The 19,779-nt window shown below is 39.2% G+C and overlaps 2 protein-coding genes across 20 annotated transcripts in view; both read left to right on the forward strand.

Moving 5' to 3' along the window:
• NFYA (nuclear transcription factor Y subunit alpha) overlaps nt 1-2,950 on the forward strand; it is a 29,584-nt gene extending 26,634 nt beyond the window's left edge. For all 19 annotated transcript variants that reach the window (XM_084890293.1, XM_084890281.1, XM_084890296.1 and 16 more), the window contains one exon: nt 799-2,950. In XM_084890293.1, the coding sequence (XP_084746419.1) occupies nt 799-852 (54 nt within the window). In that variant the 3' untranslated portion in view covers nt 853-2,950. The remainder of the gene's footprint in view (nt 1-798) is intronic.
• A 1,351-nt stretch (nt 2,951-4,301) lies between these two features.
• LOC311625777 (adenylate cyclase type 10-like) overlaps nt 4,302-19,779 on the forward strand; it is a gene marked incomplete at its 5' end in the record, with an annotated part of 40,341 nt that continues 24,863 nt past the window's right edge. The window contains 11 exon segments of the mRNA XM_084890367.1: nt 4,302-4,458; nt 5,204-5,308; nt 8,558-8,596; nt 9,638-9,781; nt 13,689-13,749; nt 13,751-13,958; nt 14,233-14,292; nt 14,294-14,324; nt 14,419-14,507; nt 15,076-15,267; nt 16,038-16,159. Of these exon segments, the coding sequence (XP_084746493.1) occupies nt 4,302-4,458; nt 5,204-5,308; nt 8,558-8,596; nt 9,638-9,781; nt 13,689-13,749; nt 13,751-13,958; nt 14,233-14,292; nt 14,294-14,324; nt 14,419-14,507; nt 15,076-15,267; nt 16,038-16,159 (1,208 nt within the window).

A 19,779-nucleotide genomic window follows, 5' to 3' on the forward strand; every position in this document is an offset into this window, starting at 1 on the left:
CTGAACACATAGTAATCTAGCCACTCAGTATATATATATTAGAGGCCCAGTGTATGAATTCGTGCATGGGTGGGGTCCGGCCAGCCTGGCCAGAGGGAGGGAACATGGGCGGTTGGCTGGCCTGCCTGCTGGTTGAACTCCTGGTCAAGGGGACAATTTGACTATTAGCCTTTTATTATATAGGATATACACTGAGTGGCCAGATTATTATGCGTTCAAGGATCATAATAATCTGGCCACTCATTGTATATATACAGCATGTCCGACTGGCCTGGCTCAGTGGTTGAGCATCGACCTATGAAGCAGGAAGTAACTGTTCGATTCCCAGTCAGGTTACATGGTTGAGCTGTGGGCTCAATCCCCATTGCAGGATATGCAGGAGGCAGGCAATCAATGATTCTACTTCATCATTGATGTTTCTATCTTTCTCTGGAATCAATAAAAATATATTTAAAAAAATATATAGCATGACATGGCTTCTTTAGGTCTTTTTCTTAGCCACGTCTAAGGACCCTTAAACACCAAAGGTAGAGCACAACATAGGTATGCTATGAACTCTGGAATGTTCAGTAATGGAGTGCCAGGCCACATCAGATGTTTAATCCTTTTAAGAATAAGGTTTATTGTCTCATTTCCAAATAGAGCTGCATTTTAATCCATTTATGCAGACTTGCAAGCAGACCTTTGATTTTCTTGGCAAAGTTGTATGTATACCCTCCGTGATAAAGTAGTGAGAGCCACAGTTTCTGTTGCTTTTGCAAAGTACTTTAATCATTATTATGCTTTCTTTGTCTCTAGGATCCAAGCCAAGCAGAGGAAGAAGCAATGACACAAATCATCCGAGTGTCCTAACCCCAGGCCATGTGATGGAGATGATCAAGGTCATGTTCCTCACCACTGTTCCAGGAAATTGATCACTTCTTCCAATGGGACACTGATGATCACATTCTGCCCTTTTCTACAGGACAGAAACCCACTTAGTTTTTCAAAGTGGCTTGGTATTATAATTGCAGCAGTGTCTGGCAAATTGAAGTTGCAAGGCTTTGTCTCACCCTTTCAGTCCGGACCTATTTTAGACTGTTGATGTCATTGACGTTTCATGGACTAGGATGATGCAAGGGACTCATGCCAGCCCAACAGTACCACACACAGCACTTAGATGTTGACTGGGGAAGCCAGCCAGCCGTCTGAGCAGGGGAGAAAAACCTTCTCAAGCTAACCTACAATCCGGGAAGCTGCAGCCCACTCCTTCCCATGGAATCTAAACACCATCTCAGGCTAAGTGAATGGATACTGTATTCAGAGATGACTTCCAGGCATGGAAGTTCAATCTCATAATATGGAAATAATAAATTCTCTGAGATACATTCATCTAATCTGTGGTAATATAAGAATCTCTGTCTGCCAAGAGGATAGGTTGGTATTTTTGGACTCCAAGCCAAGAAAAAGCTAATTTGAGGGATAGAATGATAAAAGAATCAAGCACTAAAAATAATTGCTGAATCTTCTTTCGTTTTGGCCAGTTGTGGTCTGCTTGTCAATTTGTTGACAGGTCATCTGGACCATAGTTCTTATTATGGCTGCTTATAAGACAGTTTAGAAGGTATTGGACTTTGAAACTTCCTTTCCTAAGTAGAGAACAAAACAATACAACTATGCTGAAGTGCTGAGGACATTTGTAGTAACTCCTAAACAGAGAGGCAAAATAGAGATTTTCAGTCATAAGCTTGGTGACAGCATTTGGAAAATAGAAGGGTTTGTGTGTGTTTCAGCCTAGAAGAAGAAGAGAGAGAGGTATATACATATATATGCCCATGTGTTGTCATATAGCATGATGTCTTCAGTTGATGGATGCCTGGGATGGATCATTAAGATGAAGAGACTCATTTACATTATAATCTTTTTAACAACTGAAAGAGAAGTCTGAAATTTGGTCTTTGACACTTTCTGGAAAGCACTGTTCAATCAAGCTGTCCTGGATGTTCTCCAGGTTACCTCCTAGACTTAAAAACGTAGATATTGGCTTCACTCGTGCAAGAGCTTTGTGCTGGCCCCAGAAAACAGACATTCTCATGTTTCCCATGGCAGCTGACTAGTTGGTGCCAGCTTCCATTTGCTTCCCCCTTTCTCCACATGCCTTGTACAGCAAGGTTTTCACATTGCATCTACATTTTGGGGACAAATTACAGACTGGAACTAGAGATGCCTATAGTGTAAGGAATTGGGCTACAGTTCCCAGAATGGGTTGTGAGTTTCTGCCTACCTGGGAGCAAAGAAGGAAAACTTAATTCTTTCTGACTTAGGTACCAAGAATAAAGATTAGCTCTTTTTATATTTTACTCTAATTGCATTAAAAGAGAAAAAATATCTCACTCTCTAAAGAAAACATCATAAGCATTGTAATGGTCTAAATAGAGGTACAGAGCTATGCAAAGAAAGCAGGAAGTGAAATATATTTCTAATTCCTGGAATCGAATCATCTCCTGGCTTCCAGATGTCAGAATGGAGGACTTATTCTTTGGTAGACTCACTAGAAACTTCTGGCTCATAACATGAGTTTTATATGTTAACTTTATCCAGTAATCCCCAAATTTGTCAAATGACAGATTACTAAAAACAATGGGAAATGTATATCCCTAGGTTTGTTTAGGAATCTTTAAGGGTGCAGAGTTCAGAAAGAGATTCCTCAGACCTAATTTCTAGTACTTAAGCCAATATTTCAAAAATGCTATTTATTTGTATCTGTAAGTTTGTACATAATAATTCCAGCCTCATTGTTTCAGAATTTTTTCATGCATTTGAGTTTTGCTTAAAATTAAATGCTTCAGTTGTCATTGCATTTCAGCTAATTCATGGCCCTTTTATTGTGGTCATTTTTAGCACACCATAATAACCCACAAAGTGGGGGTGGGGGCGATTAAAGTTTGGATTTTTTATTTGTTGCTAGAAATCCTTTTATTCATTTTTCCTTTTGACTGTAGTGGTGACTTAGATATAGAAAGAGTGAATGGATGAGTGAATAATTGGTTTAATACATAGTTACTTCACTTCATGAATGTTTTGTTTTTTGGTGTGTTTTTTTTTTGCAGGATAATTGTATATATTTTAATTGTATTGGTACATTGAACATGTCAGTGTGTATATCACTGGACCAACAACATTTTTGGCTATTGAGTGCCTGATAATAATGTCTTGATTTTCCTTGGGGACTCAATTATATATATTTTCTCCTCAGCGGTAGGGGAGTACAGGTGATCTAATCATTGATGTCATTGCAACTGTTATTTTTAAAAATAAATTTATGAAAAAGTAATTTGAATTTTGAGAAGTCTAAATATTCTTGGTTCTAGGTTGTTTATAATGTTGAAATTGATCTCTATAGAAAAGACATACGTAGTGTCCAGGCCTCTTACCTATCTCCTTCCTTAAATCTCTTTTCCTTCCCTTTTGGCCTTCCCATCCTGCTGACAGGTATTTTCTGTCCTCTGTAGGTTGATAATATATTTTGGTCTTACAGGAAGTGTTATCAAAATGCAAAGAAGAATTCCTTGAATAGAATTAGCCCGCCAAAATGGCATTGATTATTAGTTGTTGTAGAACTATAGTGAAAATAAAAATGTTTCATTTTTATTTCTGCAGGAAAGACAAAAATACTTTTCTCATTGTTAAAAATCCACAACGTACTCATAGTTGTATTGCTTTGTGTTCTCTATGAATCTGAGCAACAGATTGGAAACTTAAGTACATCATTATCCTACAAGTCAGGAATTAAGAGAAAAACAGCCACAAGGATCTCTCCCAAGAGAGACCCAATTGGTCAACCCTGGCAGGCCTCAGAAATATCGTATAAGAATCTCTCCCCTAACAATTGAAATGGGCCAACAGTAAAATAGCCTTAATGTAATTTTAATTTAAAAGCCATCCTGAGTTTGCTTCAGCCAGATGCCTAAGGAACTTGTCCTTAGAAGTTCAGAGATGACCCGTTTCTACCTCTGATATGACGCAAAGACCATCCACTAATCCTTATCCCAGATCTTTTTTGTTGTAAAAGCATCTTCACTATCATATTTCACGGAAAAAAACGAGGGCGTTGCATGTTTGAAAGCCCTGCTCTCAGCTGCCCCGGAAGCCAGGGTTAGGGCAGGCGGGTGGGCGGTACCGCTTTTGATTGGCGCTGCCACGGGGAAGCCCACACTGATTGGTTGGTGGGCGGGGCCTCCAGGACCGCCATGCTAATTGGCTGCTACTGGGGGGGGGGGCCATTGTTTCCGGTAGGTCGGCGGGCAACACCGCTCGCCGTCATGGCGACCTGCGACCGGTTGAGGGCGCCACTTTGGTGGCCGGTGGAGGCCCGGTTGGCGGAGCTACTTCCCAACCTGCTGGTCTTCAGGAAACCGCTGGCACCGGAGCCCAAGCTGGCTTCGGCCCAGGGCGTCCTCCTGGGCGTCCACGTGACGGGTGAGGGAAGGGCCGGCGCGCCGCTCCCAGCCCGCCCCGCCGGCGGCCGTTGGGCCTCAGTCCGGGAGCCGCTTTCACCGCCAGCCATCCGGGGAATCACCGTTTCAGAGCAGGAGGACCCCGTTAGGGATGATCTGGCTTAGCCCAGGGGTTCTCTTCACAAAGGAGGAAATTGAGACTCAAAGGGGAAAGCACTTGTCCGGGGCCACACGGCCGACTTTGAGACCCCAGATCCTCCTAGTACCGAGCATTTTCCAATAAGTACTCTCCCTCGCCCACTTACTGTATTTGCTCAGTTCATTCTTTTGGTCTACAAGTATGTGGACCAGCTACATTGAGAGTCTGCCCAGTTAACGGGTGTTTAGGGAGTGTAGGTGTCATGGGTATGAAGATGGTTCCAAGAGTTCAAAATAAGAGTTCTCCAGAGAGTATGTTCCCCTTGTGCTGCCTGTCTCACGTGGGGAGAAATCCTGTGGGTCCCTTGGCCAGGGGGCCTTAGAGAATGGTGGGAGGGGAAGCTGGCTGCCGATGAAAGGGGCTTTCGGGTGGCTTCACCATCTGCAGCTCCTGGAGCAGTGGCCCCGGACTTCCCCAGAGGCAGCAGTCTTCTGCCTGCCCACCACCTTAAAGGATGATGGAATTGCTTAAGCCCAAGACATCCGCTTCCTTCACCCTGGTCTGATATGTGGAGGAATAAAAGTTTAGGGTCTTCAGCTAACTTAATAAATTCTGCTTTGTTGGTTAGGGTTTACAGCATTAATGGACAGGTTCAGCCTGACCTGCAAGCCAGAAGATGATCTGGACAAACTGGCCCACATTTTCAGTTATTACATTAGTGACATCATCGAGCGTGAGTGACCATTGTAGGGAAGCAAGGTGGAGTGGTCTGGGCTTCTGAGGGTTTGTGATAGAAAGGGTCCTGGGATACCTTAAAAGGGAAACTAAAGGATCATTCTTTCAGTGTCACTCAGACTAGTTCTGACAAGCTAGGTCTTGGTCAGTAGCTGCCATTCTGTCCAGTCTCACATCCTGTTGACTCAATGTTCAGAAACAGAAAAACAGCTCATTTTAACTTTGCATGTTTGTATTTTATTTCAAAATAAAGTATTTCTCAGGTTGTCTCTTCTAACAATGTAAAGGGCCTCATGTGTGCATATCAAATATAATTTAGAAAGCACCTTCCCATGCCAGTAATGCATTTTGGTCCTGTGAGGTAGGAATGAGTGTTTATTTCCTGCCATGTATTAAGCTCATGCTTATTTGCCTAATTTGAAAAAGAAACTTGTTCATTAAACATGTTTTTGAGTACCTACTCTGTGACACTCACTATAATAGGTACAGAGGGTGCAAAAACCAATTCTTCACCTTTCAGTCCAGTTAGGCCTACCCAACAGAAATTGCTCTGGCCCTATATCATTTAGTACTTACATAACATTCCTGTTCTTGAATGACAGTGCCCCATGCACTGATGTCCATCATTCTGAGATTCACCAGAATACTAACTTTGTGCCACCTCCTTTAGAAACGATTATTTGACTCACCTCTAACCCCTGAGGAGCAAGTAGTAAAGGTTTTCCATTTTTTCTCACCAAGTGTAGATGAAAGTGGGAGATAGAAGTTATGAATTAGGTAGAAGTTGTAATGTCAGGAACGTCTGGGTACCAAAAATACAGGTAAATAAGACATAGTAGCTGTCCTTCTGGAATTTCCATGTTAATGGGATAGACAAATGAATAATTATAGATTATACATTCTACAAAGGAAATAAATGGGTGTAATGGTTTAAAAAAGAAGAATTATAGGGTGAGAGTTTCTATATTAGGGTAGTCCAGTGGTTGGCAAACTCATTAGTCAACAGAGCAGCAAACCTCGGATGTAGCTCGCGAGACGCAATTTGCTGACCATTCGGGTAGTCAGAGGTGGTATTTAGGCTGAGAGGTAAATGATGAGAGGAACACCTTGTGAGGAGCTAAGTATGAAGCATTTCAGACAGAAGAATGCCAAGTACAAAGTTTCTGAGATGGGAGAAAACTTGGCATATTCTGGGAAGTAAGGCCAGGGTGGGGAACATCTGCCCTATAGGTCATATAATGCCCACGAAATCATTTGATCGGGCCTGGCTAAGGCATTAGGGGTGAATTAAAGCAGGCTAATTTTGAAATTGATAATTCTGTACGGTCCACAAATGATGTTATAAATATCCAAATGGACCTTGGCAGAAAAATGTTCCCCTGCCCTGGGCTAGAGCATACCTAGTGAAAGAAAAGTGGCTTGACATGAGGTTGGAGGTCATCAAGCTGTATAGGCCATAGTAAGGAGTTTGGATTATACATGTTAGTGTAAAAGGAAACTGTGGAAACGTTCTAGCAAGGGAGTGTGATCTGATTTACATTTTTTTTAAAGCTCATGTTAGCTGCCTCAGGGAGATTGGGCTAGAGGGAGCTGAAGGATAGGTAGTAAAAATGGAAGCTGGAAGAGATCATTGGAACAGCTGTGAAAGATGATGGACATTTGGTCTAGGGTAGTGGTTCTCAACCTTGGCAACACAGTAACCATTTGGGGAGTTGAAATTTTAAAAATTTTACAGGTAATTCCATTGTGCAATCAAGGTTGAAAACATTGTTCTCAAGATATAGCAGTGGAATCGTATGGCAATGGATTGATTTTATATATAGCATCCCCCCCAAAAAAAAAATGTATACACATACTTTGAATAATAAAGATGGTATTTATTAAAATTAAAATACATTTCATTTTAAAAATTAAGCTACCAACTGTTAAAATGTGAATACTTTTTTTTTTTTGGGGGGGGGGTGGGGTCACCCTATATATTTTTTAGGTTCAACAGACAGGATTAGCTGATTATTTTTTTCTTTTTCTTTTTTTAATACATTTCTATTGATTTCAGAGAGGTAGGGAAAGGGATAGAGATATCGAAACATCAATTTTGAGAGGGAATCATTATTTAGCTGCCTCCTGCACGTCTCATACTGAGGACTGAGCCCACAACCCAGGAATGTGGCCTGACTGGGAATCAAACTGTGACCTCCTGGTTCGTAGGTCGATGCTCAACCACTGAGCCACACCAGCCGGGCTGATTATTTTTTCATAATACTGGGAAGTAGTGAGGAAAGGACTCCCGAGTTTTCAGCTTTCATAACTGAATTGATGGTGGCATCATTTACCAAAACGCGAAAGTCTGAGCTTTGAGAAAGAAAATCAGGATTCTGTTTTGAATATAGTGAGCTTGGAATGTCAATAAGTCATTCAAATAGAGAAATCAATGCATGAGTTGGTAGGGAGAATATAAATAAAGAGAAAGAGCCTAAAACTGAGGCTTGAGGAACTCCAGGGGAGGATTATGATTAGGGAGAAAGAACTACAAGACAGTGAGGTGTATGATATTGTGCTATTTATGTAACCAAATGGGAATAGTGTCTCTAGAAAAAAAAGGTGGTTGCTAGCTTAGTTGAAAATGAAAAGTGTCTAATACAGTGAGGTCAGAAAATACTGAATTTAGCAAGATGAATGCTGTTGATTATCTTGATAATTTTAGTGAAGTGACAGAAGTGGAAGTCAGATTGGAGTAAGCTGAGAAGAGAATAGTAGAGGGGAAAAAAATGGAATGAATAGGATATGAGGAGAAAATGGTACTAGTCAACTCTTGAGAATATTTTTATTGGGAATGTAGCACAAAATGGCCCTAATAGCTAGAGAAGAAGGTAAAGTCAAAAATAGGTTAACTATGTTGTGTTTTGTTTTGTGTTTTAAAATATTTATGGGAACGATGCAATAGAAGATAAGGGAGGGAGTGAAGTTCTTGAGAGGGTAAGCTAGGCTAGGATCCAGAGGACAAATAAAGGGTAGCTTTGAAGAGAACAGAAGTATTTCTGACATTTTGGAGAAGGTGATATAAGTAAAGGTAGCTTTGAAGGGAAGCTAAAAGGGAGGAAGAAGGAACCCAAACCTTAAACATAAAGACCTGGAAAGATATAAAGAAAAACTCAGTAGGTCTTTCTTTTTATCACATATGATTCTTCTATGATCTGGTATAGCTCTGGTTTTGACTTATTTCCCTCTCTCTCTTACTCAATTTTAGATGTACTCTGTTTTGGAGGAGATATCCTAAATATCACAGGTATTTTTCAGTTTTTCTGAATATTTTAAGGACTGAGGGAGGAAGACTACACTGAGTGGCCAGATTATTATGATCTCTAAATGCATAATAATCTGGCCACTCAGTGTGTGTGTGTGTGTGTGTGTGTGTGTGTGTGTGTGTGTGTATGTATATATATATGAAGTCCAGTGCATGAATTCATGCATGGGTGGGGTCTGGCCAACCTGGCCAGAGGGAGAGGACATGGACAGTTGGCCGGCCTGCCTGCTGGTTGAACTCTAGGAAGAGGGGACAATTTGCATATTAACATTTTATTATATAGGACATACACTGAGTGGCCAGATTATTATGCGTTCAGAGATAATCTGGCCACTCAGTGTATGTTTAGATAAAATTTGGTGTATTTGTTTATTCAGTATTGTTTGGTTATTTAATATATGCTGGGCCTGGAGAAACAAGATGAGAAAGACACAATCTCTGGCAGTCTCCCAGTCTAATGGGAAAGCCTTGCCCATATTAAGCTCACATTGCTTTACATTTAACTTAGTGAATGACAGAAAAACAAGTGCCTGTAGAGTATTCATGAGTAAACTAATGAGAAACTTGGTCATTAGTAGCAAAAACTAAATATAAGATAGAGAGGAGTAAAAAGTCTCCTTTCTGTGAACTCTTAATCACTAACGTCTTTATGCCACAGAGTTGAACCATCTTTTTATTTAAACTTAAACCAACCATAACGTTATATTTGAATATGAACCTACATTTTATGAAATACCCCTCACCTTCTTTTGATAAACCGATGGAAGATTACCAAAACTATCATTAAAGGACCTTAATCTATCTTTAAACCTTAGTAACGTTTCAGCTTCTACCTAGTCATGTTTGTTTATATGCTCAGTCAGTTTGAAGATCTAAAGCAATATTTTAAGCAAACATAATACATAGAGCCAAGAAACCTCGCCTGACACGTTGTATGATACCTTCTGCATTATTGGGGTCTTTGTCCTGGTCAAAGTCAGTCCAGATATTTGACCTCTGTCAGCCTATCTTTTATCTCTGTAGGGAATGTCCTCCTGGCACTCTGGACAGTGGAACAGAATCAACTGAGTGACACCATTACCCTGGTGGCAAAATGCAGTCTGGAGATACAGGAGAAATTTGGGGTCTACCATACCAGAGAAGGCCAGGACCTGCAGCTAAAGATAGGTAATAGCTACTAAAAGATATCCAATTGGAAAATGGCAACCACAGCAAAAAATAAAAATAAATAAATAAAAATTAAAATTTCAAAAGATAAATGACAAATTGGGTAAAAATATTTGCAACGTATATCATGTAGACAAAGGATGAATTATTTTTTACATAGAACACAGAGAAAAACACACACACATAGAAATAAAAAAAACTAGCATTCTAAGGGGAAAATGGACATGAATAAATAGTACATAAACAAAGAAATACATAAGATGGTCAACTTCATAATAAGAAAAATACCAATTGAGATCATTGCTCATCTATAGATACACAAAAATTCAGATGCTAAACATTCTATTGAGGCTGTGAAGAGTAAGCCTTATATAGTACTGGTAGGAATCAACAATGATACAACTTCTATGGAAGATGATTCAGTAATCTCTATCAAGATTACAAATGCATTTATTCTTTTTTAAATATATTTTTTATTTATTTTAGAGAAAGAGGAAGAGAGAGATACATCAATGAGAGAGAAACATTGATCAGCTGCCTCCTGCATGCCCCCTACTGGGGATTGAGCCCTCAACCCTGGCATGTTCCCTGACTGGGAATGGAACCAGCAATCTCTTGGTGCATGGGATAACACTCAACCAACACCAGCCAGGCAAATGTATTTATTCTTTATCCCAGCAATTCAACTTCTGAATCCTAATTCTATAGGAATACCTGAGGATATATGAAATGTCATATGTATAAGATTATTGATTGCAATATGGTTTATAATAAAAGCTTGAAAACAATCCATCTATAGGAGACTGATTAAGCACTAAATATGTCTACTCAATGAGATTCTCTGCAACTTAAAAAAATATGTTCTGATATAGCAATATCTCCAAAATATATATGAGAACAAGTAATATTTTGTATGGATTTACTACAACATGTTTCTCCATTCAGTTTTTTTAACTTACGGCTAAGAATAATTCAGAGCCAAGACTCAAATTATAAGAGAAAGTTTATTTAGAAAGTCACAGAGGTAGAAGTGAGCTATAGAAGAAATGGGCTCAGGAAACAAGTTATAGCAAAAGAGCCCTTGGAGATTAAGGAAGAGAGAGATGAAAGAGGAAGAGGTTCAGGCACGCTCCAGCAGGGAAGAGAGATCCTTGAGGATGGACGGGGATGGGAAAAGGTATGAGTGTGCTTCATACAGCCGCTATCTACTCATTTTTGATGGATAATTGAGTGCTCAATTTTTGGCTGTTACAAATAAAGCTGTTATGAACATCTGTGTACAAGTATTTGTATGGACATATATATTCATTTCTCTTGAGTAGAAGGCCTGGGTCATATGGTAGATGTATGTTTACCCTTTTAAGAAATTGCTAATCTTGTCCTAACTGGGTAGCTGAGTTGGTTAGAGCGTCTTCCAGACATGCCAAGGTTGTGGGTTCAATCCCAGGTCAGGGCACAATAAGAATCAAACAGTGAATGAATAATAAGTGAAACAACAAACTTATCTCTCTCTCTTTCTCTCTCTCTCTCTCTCTCTCTTTCTCTCTCTCTCTCTCTCTCTCTCTCTTTCTCTCAAGTCAATCAATAAATAAAATGGAAATTGCTAATCTTTTTCTCAAAGTGATCGCACTATTTTACTTTCCCTCTAGCAGTGAATGAAGGTTCCAATTTTTTCACGTTTTTATCATTGTCTGTTTGAAGAACTTAAACATTTATCATAGTATAAATTTTCTGGAGATGTGTTTCCAGTGTTCATATGTCTGGAAAACTCTTTGTTTAAATCTTTTTTTAAAGGTATTTTCAATGGTATAAATTTTTAGGTTGATAGGGATTTTTTTCTCTCTTACATTAGAGCTGTTGCTCTATCTTCTAGCTTGTGATATTTCCAACAAGAATCTGCCTTCATCATTATTTCTTTGTATATAATGTGTCTTTTTATTTTTTCTTCTGGCTTTTTTGTTTGTTTGTTTGTTTGTTTAATTTCATAAGGAAGGGAAAGGGGGGGAGGAGAGAGAGGATGAGAGAAACAACAATGATGAGAGAGAATGATGGATCGGCTGCCTCCTGCAAGCCCCTTACCAGGTATCGAGCCCACAACCCTGGGCATGTACCTTGACTGGGAGTCTAACTGTGACCTCCTGGCTCCTAGGTCGATTCTCAACCATGAGCCACGACCAGTCAGGCTTTTCTGGCAGCTTTTAAGATTTTTTCTTTATTACTGGTTTTAGGTCATCTTATGATGTGCCTTGGTATTTTTTAGTGTTTTGTTTTTCTTTTTCCTTGTGCTTATGGTTCATTGAGGTTCTTTGATCTCTAGGATTTTAATTATCAAATTTAGAAAATGTTCTGCCTTTATTTATTCAATTTTTTTCTATTTTCCTCTTCTTCTGTCCAATTACAACAGCTATCCACTGCTTGAAATTGCCCCACAGCCCACTAGTGCTGTGTTCAGTTGTTGTTTTTTTCCCCTGTCTTTCATTTTGGGTAGCTTCTATTGCTGTTTATTCAGATTTACAAATCTTTTTGCAATTACCTTTATTCCTGCCTTGTATACTTTTTATCTCAAACCTTGTAGTTTTTATCCTTGGAAGTTTGATTTAGGTCCTTTTTTTTTCTTCCATGTCTCTATTTGTTCAACCTATTCTCTAGGTTCTTGAATATATGGAATAGATAAGTAGTTATAGCTCTTTTTATATTCTTGTCTACTAATTTTCATTTATGTTGTTCTGGGTTATGTTTGATTGATTGTTTGTTTTTGTTTTTTTCTCACTGTGGATCATATTATCCAAAAAGTTGCATGTCTGGTAACTTTTAGTGTGTGCTGGCCATTGCGAATTATACCTTGTTGAGTGCTAGATCTATAAAATCTTTCCATGATATTCTTGAACTTCATTCTGAGATGTGGGTCGCTTGATCCTTTCAGATTTCACTTTTAAACTTTGTTGGATGGGACCAGAATTGTGTTTATTCTAGGGCTAGTTTTGCCCCATTCCTGAATCAAGCCCCTTTAATGTCCAGGGAGTTACTACGTCAGACACTCTGGCCAGTGGAACTATTCCCAGCCCTGTGTGACAGGGGATTGTTCCTTCTAATCTTTTCAGGTGATTCTTTCTCAGGCCTCAGGTGGTTTCTTCACATTGATGCACTTACTAGTACTCAGCTACAAGCTTGAGGGACCCTTACAGATTGCTGGAGTTCTTCATCAGTCGTCACAATGCCCTATTACCGTTAGCCACCTGGCCCTACTCAGACTCCTACTCAGACTCCTAGCTTTGTCTCCAACTCAGGGAGTCTTCTGGGCTGCACCTGGCTTTCCACTCCCTGCGATGTGTCCTGGAAACTTGACAGTAGTTGGGGTATCAGCGGGTTCATCTTGTTTTCCCGTTTCTCAGGCATCATGGTTTTCCATTACCTGATATCCCAGTATCTTGAAAATTATATTGTGTATTTTTTCCAATTTATTAGTTCTAAACGTTATGGTAAATTCACTACATGTTTTCTATCTTGGCCAAAAGCACATGTCTCTGCCATTTTCCCCTTGTTTTTAGTTGGATTAGATGACTTAGCCCATGTCTGTTAAAATACTGATTATTCATCAGCCCTGGTTACATGTGAGGAGGGATGGTATGGTCACTGTGATAGCAGTGTCTGAGCGTAACCATTAGGTCTCTGCCAGCAGGCCCTAGTTGTCCATTAGAAGAGCAATTAGAAACCTGGGATTTCTTGTTTCTACTCCCTCCACCCCCATACACCTCTGACTTGTTTGAGTGTCTATCTCTATTTGTGTTTGAGACAGAAAGAAATCTGAGGCAAGGTATTATTATTCAAATTAAGCTCACCTAATATTTCTGCAACTAAGGGCAATAACAAGATAGATATGATGCAGAGAGCAGTGTGAGGATTCCAGACCCCTCCTTTGTATATTCAATTGAGTTTGGCTATTCACCACTTATCTTCCTTTTTCTGGATAGGTCTGTCTGCCGGACAGATTTCCCAGGTTATTGTTGGAGACGAGCAACGACAGTACCTCTTGGTGATTGGGCAGAATGTAGATGATGTCCAGGTAGCTCAGCGTTTGGCTCAGGCAAATGAGATTGTCTTGTCCTGGAATTGCTGGACACTCTGTGAGCAGTACATGCTTGAAGTGGAAATCATGAAGGAGGATGAAGCTGTGAAGGTAGGAGGATGATTCTGCAGAGGCCTTTCTACTGCACATGGCAGGCAGTGCTCTGGTGATGGTCACATATTGCCTAACCAAAACAACCACCATTGCAACTCTATTTTGGAGGGAGGTTGGGGATACTTCCCCAGAAAGATAGATGAGGCAGAACATTAAGGTTAAAAGGATAAATAATAAACAAAGGAGGTGGCATCCTCAGCCTCTATGCTAAGGAACCAAAGGTAATTCAGTTGATGGGTGGGCACAGAATTGAGCAGTTTTCTTTCCATAGTTAAGAGATATGCGGATCACTGACCCATTTGATTTTGATGAGCATTTTGACAAGTGCCTCAAGTTATCTGCCACGTTACCGGACAAGTGCTAGTAAGTTACTTTGTTCTATCTACCCAAGCCCCAAAATCTTAAATATTAATTTCCAACATGGCTGGAGACATTTCATTTGTTTTCCTTTTCTCAGATACTCTAAGAACTGCCCTGGAGTTGGATCCAGACTCTGCACTTGAGCAAACTCTGCGGAAGCACATAATGAAAAACCTTTTGAAGAAGGTTATTTTCTAGTTCTTGAGTCATCATGTAGATTGTGCATGTGTCTGTGTAGACAACTGTACATTTATATGTGATGTGCTATTTGCACTGATTCAGTTGGTCTCCTGCACCAAGTACTGTGATGACCTATCTTATAATTTTAATTAGATTTCTCAATCTTAGAAAGTAAAAGCCATATTTATTTTTCAGTTTGTCCCTCAAGAAACTAATATACTGCATAGCAGGGTATAGAGTAAGTATATACTTGGTTAATTAATATGTGTTGGCTAAGTGTGTATATATAAATATATGTAATGACTAATGGAAGTGGAAATATCAAACTTAATCTTAAAAAATATAAAAGCTTAACAAGTTTCAGCAGTGAATTAGGTTTAAAGTCAAACTGTTTTCATTCCAAGTGTACTGGTTTATATGTCTTATATATCTCTCAAACCTGAATTTTCTTTTAAGATTTGGTCTGATACCCTTAACTTATTTTGTCCTCCTCCCCACAGAATGTAGAATTAAAATTCCTAAACATGATACTGGCAGTTGACAATACAGTCAGGGTAACGCACTGTCTTTGTAGATTGATGAAGGCCAGCCTACCGAGTATATATCTGAATTTCGTACCGTGACTATGGTTTTGGTCAGCTTAGAATTTCACAAGACAGGATGGATGTTGCATTTGTGTCATCTTATCCAGGAGGCTGCATTATACATCTCCACAGTTATAGAGAAAGGGGGTGGCCAGCTGAGCCAGATCATTAATTTTGAAAAAGTAAGTACAAGGGAACCTGAGCCATAAGCATTAGAGATGAGTGAAAAATAGTCTTATATGACTATTTTGCCTCTCACATAACACAGGCATAAGTCATATTCCCTGCTACTACTGATTTTGCAACAAGCTATTTTACATTAAAACTTCAACTAATAATAGTCAAGGAATGGAATGTTCTAATTAATTGTCAGAGAAATCAAGGGTTACTCTCTATATCCTTTTTTATTCAGTTCTTGTTGAAAAATCCTTGTGAAAGCATAAAGAATCTTCTGACTCTACTAGTAGAGTAAATGTAATCAGATCTTTCTTAGATAATTAAGGGGCTTGAAAGAGTTGTTTCAATACTTGACATTATATGAGAAGAAAATGGGAGCACATAGATTTAGCTCAAAGTATGCACTAGAGCAGTGGTCGGAAAACTGCGGCTTGCGAGCCATATGCAGTTCTTTGACCCCTTGAGTGTGGCTCTTCCACAAAATATCACTGCCTGGGCGAGTCTATTTTGAAGAAGTGGTATTAGAAGAAGTTTAAGTTTAAAAAATTAGGCTATCAAAAGAAATTTTAATCATTTTACTGTTGATACTTGGCTCTGTTGGCTAATGAATTTGCTAACCACTGGCCTAGAGCATTCACTTTAGAAATCTTATAGAATCCTATATTCCTAACAGAAGACCAGAAAAGACCTGGCTTTATTCAGGAAGTTGGTTCATTTGTGGCAAGCCATATTCCTTCCCCAGTTAAACTCTCTTTTCTTTCTTGTTTTATCCCAGGGGTGCATGTTCCTCTGCGTATTTGGCCTTCCTGGGGATAAGAAGCCAGATGAGTGTGCACATGCCCTGGAAAGCTCTGTCAGCATCTTCCACTTCTGCTGGGAGAGTCTTACCGAGACCAGGTGAGGAGGAAGGCAGGGCAGAGAGGGGCTCCTCGGGCCCAGGGGGCTCTTCGGGCATGGTAGGAGGCTGTGACAAGTAGCAGGATTTGAGGACATCCAGAATCTTCCTAAAGGGGAGGGAACATGCTAAGGGAAGTCAGAAAACAAAATCTATTAAGAAATCACTAGTTATACCCAAAACCGGTTTGGCTCAGTGGATAGAGCATTGGCCTGCGGATTGAAGGGTCCCGGGTTCGATTCCAGTCAAGGGCATGTGCATAGGTTGCGGGGACATCCCTGGTAGGAGATGTGCTGGAGGCAGCTGGTTGATGTTTCTCTCTCATCGATGTTTCTAGCTCTCTATCCCTCTTCTTTCCTCTCTGTAAAAAAATAAATAAAATATATTTTTTTAAAAATCACTAGTTATAGAACAGTGTCCTAGATACCCAGAGTAAATGAAGATACGTTTCCATCCCGTGGGATAGGAGAGGGGAAGGAACAGAATGCACATAGCAAGATTGAAGAACACTGCAAAGGTACAAGCAAATGTGTACATTAATATAATACAAATAGTATATATGTTTGTGGAGGGAATGCAGAACAAAGGTTGTCTGTCTACTACTAGGGAGGGGAAGGAACCACAGCTGGTTAATGCTCTCCTCCTGGTCTTTCTCAGACCCATTAAGTTTTCTGGAATTCACACTGTTATGATCACCCTCCTCTACATTCACCCCACCTTCCCACCTTCTATAAACTCCTAGTCCTAATTAATAGAAAATTCTATTTTCCCACTAGTTGCACTATGACAAGGTTGGTTGGAATTTTTCAAATGACATCTTTTTCCCACCAGAAAACTATGGGGAAAGTATTTTGATGTTCTCAAAATACATGAATGAATTTGAAAAATAGTTATATCTAATGTTAGCATTGAGTCAAATATTGTTTGCTTGCCATACAATAAAATAAGTAAATAAATAAAATTATGTCACATATTTATATAATGCTTTAAATTTTATAGAATACTATAATATATGATACCAGTGTGAAATATTTTCTTTGTCTTTATACATGAGGAAACTAAGACCACAGAAGAGAAATTATTAGCATATAGCAGAGCTGGTAACGAAACCCCATTCTTCTGTCCTCAAATTCTGTTATTTTCATTACCCCACAACTGCCTCTTATAAAATATAAATACTATCCAAAAAAGATAGCATATATTACTAATGTGATATAATTGTAGAGGCATACTCATAGAATGTTAGTACTGAAATTTACATTATCTAATCCAATTCCTTATTTTACAGATAAAAAAGATGCTGCAGTTGCTTCTTATATACTCAGATTCTTAGCCCATTACAGATATGTGTTGGCACCTCTTTTAGGCATGGTGGTGTCTACAGATACTTCTACAGCCTATTTTCAAATCTTATCTCTACTATGGGTGTGCTGGGCCATCTCATCTATTGCTGATCTGTTCTGCTCTTGAATTTTGCATTGACCTGTATATTTATATATTGAAGAAAGAATATATTCTTTATCAACGAAGAACATTTTTTAACATACCTTCATTGATTTCCTAGAGAAAGGAAGAGGGAGAGAGATACAGAAACATCAGTGATGAGAGAGAATCATTGATCTACTGCCTCCTGCACACCCCCTACTGAGAATCCAGCCTGCAACCTAACCATGTGCCCTTACCAGGAATTGAACCATGACTTCCTGTTTCATAGATTGATGCTCAACCACTGAGCCACACCTGCAGAGCAAAAACATTTTTAAAAGAAGAAGGAACATGGACTGCCAGGAAGAACAAGGGGGATTGTAAAGTACAATAGAAATAAGAAGTAACAAAGGGAGAAAAGTGTTATTTGTTTAATTGTCGTTGTCTTGTTAATAGCTGAGTTTCTCGCATGCATAACTATATTAATTCAACAAGCATTGGTTGAACATGACTATGAGTCATTCATTGCGCTAGGTTCGATGGACATAAAGATGAAATAAAGCACTACCTCCTCAGCTAAGTAAACCACTCTCTTTAATACAATGAAATTTAACTGTAGGAATCAAATACTGTAGGAGCTGCAACGAAGTGCTATGGAAAGAAGTAGTTAATTCTCACCAGAGATTTCCAGAGACGTCATAACTATAGAAAGAAGTTTGAACCAGATTGGGAATAAAATAAGTTTAGTATGTGGAGAAAGTGGGAAAAGGCATTTTAAACAAAAGAAGCATGATGAGCCAAAACCTGTTTGGCTCAGTGGATAGAGCATCGGCTTGTGGACTGGAAGATCCCAGGTTTGATTCCACTCAAGGGCATGTACCTTGGTTGTGGGCACATCCCCGATAGGGGGTGTGCAAGAGGCAGCTGATCGGATGTTTCTCTCTCATCGATGTTTCTCTCTCTCCCTCTCTCCTCCTTTCTGTAAAGAATCAATAAAGTATATTTTTAAAAAGAAACATGATGAAATATTATAAGGTTTTTAGTCTTGTTCTTGTTATGGTATCAGAACCAACTGCCTGGTTCTTGTCGTGGGTGTCTCTCTTATTTGCCCTGGGCAGTTGGCCCAGTGAATGAAAGGTAAGAGTCTTCAAATCTGTCATCCCGGTAAATTCTGCAAGAGAATGTTAATGTCTCAGGAGACATAATGTTAGGATTGTTGTTACAATTCATATCCTATGAAAACTGAAAATTACTTATTTGTATATTTAACTTAAAACTATGCTCAGTGCACCCTCTTCCTCCATCCACATATCTTATTACTTCTCACAGGAAATTTTTACTTCAATCAAGTAAATCTACTTATTCTCTGTTCATTGCCACCTTTGAATCTTTGCTCTCCTAGAACAATATACGCCCTTTCTTAAAATAATTCATATTTCTAGTACTTTTCCATCCATGGACTAGGCAGGACCACTTCTCCCTTCACCTTCTCCTGCTCTTGAGCTATTACCCTCTAGCCTTCTTGAACTAGTTAGTTTTGCAGAAGCACACCAGATTCTTCAAAATCTATGCCTTTTCCACTAGACAGAATGCTGCTGCCCCATTTTGGCAGTACTTCAACTCTCAAGATCCAATCATATGTCCTGTCCTTTATGAAATACTTTTTTTTACTCTCCAGTTAATGCTTCCTTCTGTTTGCTTTATTGATCTCTAATATGTAGTGTTTGTCTCGTTAACCTATAATTATGTCTTTTCTCCTTCCTCAATTCCTGTCACTCTGCTCCTCAGATTGAACTTCTCCAGGGAAGGGTGTTCTTGAACAGGTCCATATTGTATGTATAAACATCCAGCCCAATGCTTGGTACTGTACATACTCCTCAATGCCTATTAAATGGATGAATGTATACATGTATGAATGAATGAAAAAAATATTACTTATTTTTTAAAATGTTTATCCCAAAGTCTAATTTGCTTCAGGAAGCTTCCCATCAGCAGCCTGATGTTTTGGTTGTTCCTTTACTCTGACATTCTAGCATTATTTGATCCATTAACCCAGTTCTGACATCAGATCTATTTAACTTTCAGGTTTTATCTGAGGCAGTGTGGTATAGTGGAAATAATATTGGTCTAGGAGTCAGAAGGCCTGGGTTCTCATTCTAATTCTACTGTTGATTTTTGCAGTGTAACTCTGGGAAAG

Source organism: Pipistrellus hanaki (assembly GCF_964339955.1).
Source record: "Pipistrellus hanaki genome assembly, chromosome: 7".
NCBI classification, from domain to species: domain Eukaryota; kingdom Metazoa; phylum Chordata; class Mammalia; order Chiroptera; family Vespertilionidae; genus Pipistrellus; species Pipistrellus hanaki.